The sequence below is a fragment of the Oryctolagus cuniculus genome, chromosome 17 (genome assembly GCF_964237555.1).
Source record: "Oryctolagus cuniculus chromosome 17, mOryCun1.1, whole genome shotgun sequence".
Taxonomy (NCBI): domain Eukaryota; kingdom Metazoa; phylum Chordata; class Mammalia; order Lagomorpha; family Leporidae; genus Oryctolagus; species Oryctolagus cuniculus.
This window is the reverse complement of record NC_091448.1, coordinates 24,319,051-24,328,045: the sequence shown is the minus strand read 5'-3', so window position 1 is coordinate 24,328,045 and position 8,995 is coordinate 24,319,051. Positions and strand designations below refer to the sequence as shown.

Genomic DNA, 8,995 nt, shown 5'->3' with positions numbered 1-8,995 from the left:
CGAATTTCTGCGCTTAGAGTGGGGATGACAGTCCCTATCTCACCGTGTGGATTGTATTGCATAGTGCGTGTCAACCTGTTGGATGTGACGTGCACACATGGCATTGGCAGGGTACATGCCTAAATATCATGAACTCCGTCTCTCTGAAGCGTGACCTTGCCACAGGCCATAAGTGCGTGTCCTCTGGTGTCCCCAGATGGAAGAAGCCACACCTGACTGCAAAGCCTGGTGCTTTCTAGAAATTTCTGCACTGGGCATCCCGTCTGCTTCAGACCGAGCAGTGGCTTTTCTCGGGAAACATCTGGGGAGGTGTGCCTGGGGTCCTGGCTTCCCCGCCCCGGAAGCAGTGCGAGAGGAATGGGAGCGCCCCTTCCCCACGGAGGGGTCACCCAGAGCTGGCCCCATCGGCCACTGCCAGAAGCCGCCGTCCCTGAGACCCAGAGGGTGACCTGACGTTTGTCGCGAGGGGACCTACCAAGGTGAGTTTTGCTTCTGTTTCCTGCGGGCCCAGGACAGCCTGAGAAAGGCAGGAAGCCGCCAGAGGCCGGTCCTAGGACCACCTGACGGTGCAGCGAGCTTGGCGGGACTTTGGGGAGCGGAGGGAGAGAGCGAGAGACGAGAGGTGGGGCAGGGGCGCGCGGGTGTGGGCGCAGGGCCGAGAGGGCGCGAGGGGACGGCAGGAGGCCGAGCAGGAGGGAGGCAAGGACAGCCCCGCACGAGCCGCGGGCGGAGCGGAGGGCGCGGGCGGCGCCGGGGGCCGGGCGCGGAGGCGGAGCGGCGCGGCGGGCGGCGCTGTCAGTGCGAGGCGCGAGCGGAATGCAGCGGCCCGAGGCCTGGCCACGTCCGCACCCGGGGGAGGGGGCCGCGGCGGCCCAGACCGGGGGCGCGGCGCCGCCCGCGGGAGCCGGGGAGCCCTCGGGGCCGCGGGTAGGGAGCGCACGGGTGCGGGGTCCCGGGCAGCGGGAGCTGGGCGGGGAGCGGCCGCCAACTCACAACTCGCGCGCGCCGGCGCTGGGAACTTTGTGTCGCCGCCGGGCAGCCCCGGGGAGGGGGCCCAGGCCCAGGGTAGGGGACGGTAAGTTCGTGCAGCGGCGCGGGCCGGCCAGGCGGCCCGTCCTGGGCCAGCCGGAGTGGGGCTGAAGTTTGAGGTCAACTCGGAGCAGCGATGGGGATGGGGATGGGGATGACGAGGATGGGGGGCGGGGAACGAGCGTCCTCTGGGAGCCGGTAAGGAGTGGCCTTGGCGGCCGGGACTGGAGCGCCCACCCCCGGGGGGCTGACGCGCGTGCTTCTGGAGCCGGGGTCGCCGGCAAGCAGCAGGCTCTCGGCGCCGCTGTCCCCCGGCCCAGGTTCTGTGATACACTCCGACTCGGGCTCTGGAGCAGTCAGTGCATGACAGAACTTGGGCCCGGAAGGACCTTCTGCACCCAGCGGGCACGGCGCCCACCCGGGGCCTGCCGCGGAACATCCGCCGCCGCCGCGCAGTGGAGTGGCCCCTGCGGCGCAGGGTGGGGCGGGAACCAACGGTGCACCTTTGCTCGCTGGAGCCCGAGGAGGTGCCCCTAGGGCCGGCCCAGTCCATGGAGCCCACCACAGGGCGTCTGTCTGGGGCCAGGGGCCACATGGAGCTCTTCCCACCCCCTCCTGTCAGTTGCAGGAACCTTCCCTCTACACCATCAAGGCTGTTTTCATCCTAGACAATGATGGGCACCGGCTGCTGGCCAAGGTAACCCCCAACTCGACCCTGACCCCGACCCTGAGCCCCCAAGTGCCACAGACCCCAGAACACAGAGAAACCGCTGGGGTCTCTCAGGGCAGCTCAGCTGAGCCCCAGCAGGAGGTCCTTCTGACACCTTCCTCTCCTAACTCCTGCTGGCGCTGAAGGGGGGGGGTTTCTCCTTACTGCTACTCATCCTTGCACTGGCCAGCTGGTCCTTGGGCACAGGGAACCCCCCACCAAGGGCTGGGTGGGGTGTGCAGCCTGGGACCCAGGAGATCTGGTCCCTGAACTCCAACAAGCAACTTGCAGTCTGGTAAACACTAAGGGATTACTCTAAGGGGTCAGAGGACGTAGAAGCAGTTGTGACGTCAGAGACCCTCTGATCCCACTCTTTCGCATCACAGATGATGAACAGGAAGCACAGAGGAGCCACGTGCTCAGCCTGGGGTTACACGTGTTCACACCCTAGCAGCGCCTGGAGTCAGGCTCTGACTTGAAGGCCAGGGTGGTTTCCACTGCACCCCCATTCCGTGGCCTGGTGCTTGTGCTAGAGTGCGCGCGCACACACACACACACACACAGAGCACACCAGGCGGGGACCAGCCAAAGCCAGATTTCTGCCATGGACTCCCTCTGTAGGAGACCTTGAAACACTTACACAAGCGAGCATTGCATTCTGGAGATTTCACTTGTGTGTTTGGGGCTGAAGTTTTATTGCCTTCAGGACATTCAAATGAGTGTGTCCCCTGCAGCTGCGGCCGGCTGGGAGACTGCTAATTTGCCTGTGGATCGAGCACTGGGTGGCAAAATCCATGCTGAGAATTGCAAGCTGAGTGGACCACCCTTGCACCAGCAGGTGGTCAGAGGTGGACCAGCATTGCCCAACGGCACAGGGCCTCCTCCCTGCGGCACCCATCCGTGTTACAGATTAAGAAACTGAGTCGGAGAGCGAGGCTCACCAAACCCATAGTGGAACAAAAGCTGATTTTGGTTCTGGAATACGTGCCCAGAACTTGAGCTTCACCATAACCCCGTCTGCTGTCAAACTGTCCTCGGTGAACCCCAGCTCTGGTTCTGCCGACTGCGGGGGGCATTGCCTGACTCCGTCACACCCTTCTTCCCCTGTTGTCCTGGTAGTGGTTGCTTAGGAAGGACACCTGGCTGCATGGACTCAGGTGGCTGTCACACAGTGCCACCTGGTGACCCCCAGCCGTCCGCCCCTTGCACATCTGCAGAACACTTAGAATTTGTATATGGGGAAGTGGTGAGGGGACCGGCCTAGGAGGCAGTACAGGGGAGTCAGCGTGGCAGCAGGGTCCCGCTTGGCCAGCGCCCACTCCTTCCTGCCCTGCCGCCCATCCAGAGAGGAGCCAGGCCCTGTGTGATGGCCACGGCCCCGCCTCCTCCCCTTCCTCACAGTACTATGATGACACATTCCCCTCCGTGAAGGAGCAGGTGGTCTTCGAGAAAAATGTCTTCAACAAGACCAGCCGCACCGAGAGTAAGTGTTGGCCTCCTGCTGCCCCAGGATTCTCAGACACGCCCTGTCGCCTTCCCCATCCTGACACAGCTGTCCCTGTCGCCTTCCAAGCCCAGCCCTTCCCCTTCCTCCAGGGTCTCCTCCCCAGCTGTCCTCCACTCCCGTCCCCAGCCCTTCACCCCGCTGGGTGCCTCTCAACCCCCGCCCGCCCACCTGCAGGGCACCCCTCCCCGCACCCTCTGTGTGTGGCTCCCCCACTTGGGATCTGGCCCCATAGGGCACTGCATGTGTGTGTGTGGGGGGGTGGGGACAGGAGGCTGACCTTGAACTGCCGTTGTTGATTCAGAATGAGGCTGCCTAGAAATAGCGTGGCAGGTGGGGGGAAGGATGCGGAGACACCCAACAGTGGTGGCCCTACTGTGGGCTGAGAGCAGGGAGGCGACCGGCACCAGGCCGGGGAGGGGGCCAGAATTCAGAGCCCCTCTGCTCCTAGGTGAGATTGCGTTTCTCGGGGGCATGACCATCGTCTACAAAAGCAGCGTTGACCTCTTCCTGTACGTGGTGGGCTCATCGCAGGAGAATGAGGTGAATTCAGGGGGGCAGGGCCGCAGGAGGCAATGGCCTGGGGTCTGGGGTGGAGGCTGGGCCCTGGAAGCTCACCAGGGGCCCTCGGGGCTGGGGGGGGGGGCAGAACGGTTCCTTCTGGGATGATGCGTGTCCATGGCGTCACAAGTGAAGCCATCACCCCTCTGCAGGGAGCCTGTTTCTTTCTTAAACAAAACTGGGGTAGGAGACAGTCGGTGTCCCCACGTGGAGCAGGCCAGCGTGTCCCACCCTCTAGGGTCAAGCTGCCCTCCAGCCCCGACCCCTCTGACCAGGCACGCCCCACCCCCACCCCAAGGGGGGCTCTGAGGCCCCTTTGGCCTTCTCCACCCGAGCTCTCCTGTTTTCCCCTCCCGCACCTGCCCGTCGCAGCTGATGCTCATGGCCGTGCTCACCTGCCTGTTTGAGTCGCTGAGCCACATGTTAAGGTGAGTGAGGTTCTGTGCTCCCAAGGCCGATCGATCCCAGAGGTCCCTGCTGGACTGAGACTAGAACCTTCCGCCAAGACCCCTGTCCCTTCCCTGGTCACCAGGGGGTCACGCAGAGCACGGCAGTGCAGAGGGAACGGCCGGATGACAAGGTCTGAGGCAGCTGAGCAAGTCGCCGGAGACCACGCGTGTTAATATCGTAGCAGAGATCAGAGCGCCCACACTCGCACTCACGTTCTTGCCTTGACCCGCAGGCTGGTTCCCACTGGGTTGCCACTCAATTATCTGGCATCTGTCGCAGTGCCTGGGTCAAACCAAACTCGGATAATCCAAAAACAAAGGTCCACAGTTAACCTAATCACACGCAGGAGGACTGTAGCTTCTAAACTAGCCATGAGCTGCATGGAAGGGTCCGGTGGTGGGCACAGCCAAGGTGGGGGAGTCCAGGCAAAGGCGTGGGGGACTGAAGGCAGTGATCGGCCCTCTGCCCGGGAGCCCCTTGCACAGGCTCCGCCCCCCTTTCCACTTTCCTTCCTGGACCTGGTCCGGGAGGGGGTGGAGGAGGCGGTCTTTGCAGAGGGGGCGCCTGCCTCACCTCAGTGCGGGGAGGCTCACGTGCTTGTCTGCCCTCAGGAAGAACGTGGAGAAGCGCTGGTTGCTCGAGAACTTGGATGGAGCCTTCTTGGTGCTGGACGAGATTGTGGATGGCGGGTGAGGAGGGGTGGAGAGAAGCGGGGGCTGGGGCCCTCCCCTGCAGGGCCCTCAGCTCAGATGGCTCCCAGGGCACTGCTGGGCTCTCTCGGGCCAACTTCCCCACGGATTCCATCCCACGGATTCCATCCCACTGTGATGATAAGCACACGTCCATGTCAGCCAAAACCAAGCCACACAAGAGGGGACCGTGGACGTCACGGGGAAATCCAGTCTGACCTCCAGAGCCCAGGCGCTTGCTGTGCCTGGAAGGACCGCAGACCCTAACACCACTCAGATGTAGGACTCGGGCCAGGGACTAATTCTCCCTGAGCCTCACTTTGCCTGTTTTAAAATGGGGATGATAAGGGAACCACTTCAAAGGATTGTGGGGACTACATGAAGAACAGGCACGGGAAGCCTGGGGCTGCCAGGGAAGAGTTTGTCATTTCCCAGTGGTAATAATGATATTAATAACAACAAACAAAAACACTCGGCTTCTGCCTCGGAGGAGCCTCAGCGGCTGTCATCTGTACCAAACCCCACCCCATGTCAGGCCCTGTGCACCCCCACTGATGCCGCCCTGAGCACGCACTGGCTGAGACTAGTCTCGTATTGGGGTCTATCAAAAGGGATGGCAGAGTCTGGCTTTGGGAGTTCCATTTCTTCTGTGGATGGCCTGACCCCCGGCATAAACCAACACTGAAATAGGGCTCCCTTCCCTCCCTTCGGGGCCTCTGGGACTTGGCACAGAGCTTGCACCTTAGACCCAGAAAGCGAAGGGAACTTTGCAGGGCTCTGAGTCTGTGAGTCCCCACCCAGGGCAACCTGAACATTCTAGAAGGTTCAGCTTGTACCCCAGCTCACAGTTTTTGCCCAGCGATGATCAAGGGTGTGAAGTGTGGAAGAATCGGAGCTGGGGAGGGAGGAGTCTGAGCTGAGGAGGAGCCCTGGGAAAGCGCCTGAAGGGGTGGAGGCGTCCCAGGATACCCTGGACACAGGCGGGAGGCTTTGGCCGGAGGGCGTGGTTGGAATCGGCACCGACTGTGCTCCTGGTTTCCCCTCTTACAGGGTGATTCTGGAAAGTGACCCCCAGCAAGTGGTCCAGAAAGTGAACTTTAGGGTAAGGGTCTTCCCTGGCTCTCCCATCGGTTCCAGGGCGGCCAGGGCTGAGATGGCGGGAGCCCAGAGCCTCTGGCAGAAGCCAGCCCTTCCCTCCCCCACCCCCCAGGCACCACAGAAGGGTCTCAGGGGTCCTGGCCTCCCAGGACCTCCACTAACGTCATCCCCAGATTCCCCCCCCCCCCCACCTCTCCTAGCCAACGCTCTGGCACTGGCCCAAGCCCCCTCTTTGACTCTGCCCCTCCCCCCCAACAGGCTGATGACGGTGGGTTAACAGAACAGAGCGTGGCCCAGGTAAGTGCTCTGGGTCTGCCTTGGCCAGAAATGGAACAGAAAGACGAGGAGAGCAGAGTGTCCCCAGGGAGGCTGCCAAGGCGGAGGACTCGGGGTGCAGGAGGGAAGGGCTGGGGCTCTCCGAAAGTCGCCAAGTCGCCGCGAGCTTCCAGGTGTGGGGAGAGGGAGGGAAGCAAGTACTAAACAACAGATGGGCTTGTGTTACCACCAGCCGCCTAACCTCCTGCCAGGTTAAGTTGAATTCAGGATGAGTTGCCCTCTCTGGTGACAGCTGGGTCATTTGTCGTGCAAAGCAATCTGGGGGCCCAGACCCCCTAATGCTCCCCTTCCCTGGAAGACAGGTTTGCCTCAGACCCCTGCCCTCCCCATTTAGGCTGCACACTGGGATTTGCTAAGGGTCCCCTTAAACGCTCGAGGGGATCTAACTTTCCCCACTCACCACCTGGCCCAGTGCCACCTGGCTGTGGAAAAGCCCACGCCCACCGCTGCCCTGCAAGCTCCCTTGTCGGGCAGGGTGCGTGCCGAGGGCGGGGTGGGGCGGTGGACTCTGGCCTGATCCTTCCGCCGCTGCACGGACTTCCTGCGGGTCAGGCTGCCTGTCTTGCCCTGTTCTGTCTGCCCGCAGGTCTCTCTGCCTACACTAATCCTGCTTTTTTTGGAGCTTCCCACCCTGACACTAACTACCTCCTGCTGTGATGGCTTAGCCAAGACGGGGCTGTGCCATCCTTAGTGGCCAGGGAGCCCCACGTGTGGTGGCCACTTTCCCGGCTTGCCTTTGGCGCTCACTCTGCGTCGCCCTCCCCTCGGGGGCCCCTCCCATCCTGCTGAAATGGATGCAACTGCCAGCAATTTGCAGGGCGGAAAGGTGAGCGAGCGGGCACTGAGCAGAACAGGAAAGACCACGGGCATTGGTGTGCATCAGCCCAGGCTATACAGGTTCCACCTGAGCCCCGCGGGCTGCTCACCCAGAGAAAGTTACTCAGCCTCTGGGCGTCACAGAACACCAGGACCCTCCTTACAGAGTCATTAGGAGAACGAGATGAGCCAGCGCACGGACAGCTCTCGGGGAGCCCCTGGCAAATCATGCATTGTCAGTTACAAAACTATTACTATTTTTCCAAAAAGGGAAAGATGGAAGACAGCATTTATAGTAGAATTCTTGAGTCAAAACCCAGAATTGCAGGTGGCAGAGGACTGGTCAAATGAGGACAGAGTTAGATTCCAGCTTGGAGATGCGGGGGTGTCCAGGCCAAGCTGTCCCTGAGACAGAGACTCTGCAGGGGGAGGGGCCTACGCAGCGTGGCAGCGTGGCACAGGTCTTCACCAGGAAATGTAGCTTTGTGGCTGGAGGGGCACAGGCGGGGCCCTGCTGGCTGGTACTGTGTGTGCATGGTGTGTGTGTGTGGGGGGGCGATTGTATCAACCCGGCCTGACACTTCTTCCTCCGCAGGGTGTGGAATGCCCAGACAGCCACCCTTCACCGGCTGTGCCACATCAGCAGGGGCGGGGGTGGGCTGGGGAGCTAGGGGTCCACTGAGGGATCAGGTGTCTGAGCACAGGAAGTGTCCAGTCTGGGCCCAGTCTCCTCCCCTAGGAGACACTGGGCAGGAAGTGGCCTGGCGTGGCATGGGGGAAGCAGGGGCGGCTGCCACACCCACAGCTGCTGGGGCAGGAAGCCCAGGGCTGGGCAGGCTCGGCCTGAGGCTGGAGCTGGCCGCCAGTCTGGCCTGCCTTTTGCTTTCCACTTCATGGCCATTTAAAGCAGGCAGGGAAGCTGCTGCCACCTAGTGATCAGGGGTCCCAGGGACCCGTGGGAATGGCCACAGACCTCCCCTCACTGCTAAGGCACTGGGCATCGCCTCCTCCGCACCCCCCCCCCATTCTTTCTCTAATGCACCCCCCCCCAGGTTCTTCAGTCTGCCAAGGAACAAATTAAATGGTCGCTATTAAAATGAAGGCTGCAGCGGATGCAAGCAAGCCCTCCTGCTCTTGGGACCCATCCTGGCACATGCCCAGCGACCCCAAGGGACCCGAGAGACCCCTCTGCCAATCCCAGGCCCTCCCAGCACTGACCGCAGGCTTCTCCGGACCGCGGCTCTGAAAACCAAAGGCTAGACCTGGGCACTGCCTTTGGGCCCTGGGAGCCAGCTGAGCCACCCTAACTCGCTCTTCAGGCATCCCTGGCCCCAGGGTCCTAATAAACCTGCCAAGGGTCTCCTCTCTTGGCCTGGGAAGCCTCTGTGTGTGTGTGCGCGCGCGCGTGGGGCCCTGCACAGCCTGTGGCACGTCTCGGGACACCCAGCATGGGTTCCGGGCATATCCCGCAGGAGTTATGGGAAGACGGGTGGGTCAGGGGATCGGGGACTAGTTAACGCCAGGAGGGGGTGCGGCACTGACCCAAGGGGCCCCGTGTGTGGGGAGGACAGCTGAGTATGCTCGTGCCACGTAAAAGGGGTGGAAATGGCGCTCGACTCCCCGCCATCGTGGGCACCCGAATTTTGCGCGCGCAGGATACACACGGGGGCTCCGCTGGGGACTCGGTCATTTTTTCCATTCCCAGTCTCCTCTGGGAGAGGAACGGCCTGACTGTTGTTCTTGGCACACTCGGGGCCGTGGAATTCCTACCCGGGCACTAGGGCCCTGCAGGCGCGCGAGGCG

The 8,995-nt window shown here is 62.2% G+C and overlaps 1 protein-coding gene and 1 non-coding gene across 6 annotated transcripts; both read left to right on the top strand.

The window, feature by feature from the left end:
* Positions 1-768: 768 nt before the first annotated feature.
* On the top strand, positions 769-8,571 carry COPZ2 (COPI coat complex subunit zeta 2). 5 transcript variants are annotated; one of them, XR_011383497.1, is made up of 9 exons: positions 769-927; positions 1,652-1,726; positions 3,140-3,221; positions 3,694-3,785; positions 4,176-4,231; positions 4,865-4,942; positions 5,993-6,044; positions 6,299-7,202; positions 8,245-8,571. XR_011383497.1 is itself a non-coding variant. In XM_051825604.2 (9 exons), exons 1-9 carry the CDS (start codon positions 817-819, stop codon positions 8,290-8,292), a joined length of 633 nt encoding a protein of 210 aa, XP_051681564.1. In that variant the 5' UTR covers positions 770-816; the 3' UTR covers positions 8,293-8,571. The 5 variants fall into 5 exon arrangements, 3 of the variants coding, with proteins under 3 accessions (XP_051681564.1, XP_051681563.1, XP_051681565.1); XM_051825604.2 differs by having other exon boundaries at positions 770-927; positions 6,299-6,337; XM_051825603.2 differs by having other exon boundaries at positions 770-927; positions 6,296-6,337.
* On the top strand, positions 1,348-1,406 carry MIR152 (microRNA mir-152). The gene has a single exon (NR_162547.1). It is a non-coding gene; the product is annotated as a microRNA mir-152 (primary transcript).
* Positions 8,572-8,995: the final 424 nt, after the last annotated feature.

What these genes read in the sequence shown, in the direction of transcription:
- COPZ2 (XM_051825603.2), top strand. Translation starts at nt 817, where the DNA reads ATGCAGCGGCCCGAGGCCTGGCCACGTCCGCACCCGGGGGAGGGGGCC. An exon ending in GGCACCGGCTGCTGGCCAAG is followed by an intron (nt 1,727 to 3,139) that starts GTAACCCCCAAC and finishes CCTTCCTCACAG; the next exon opens with TACTATGATGACACATTCCC. An exon ending in CAAGACCAGCCGCACCGAGA is followed by an intron (nt 3,222 to 3,693) that starts GTAAGTGTTGGC and finishes CTCTGCTCCTAG; the next exon opens with GTGAGATTGCGTTTCTCGGG.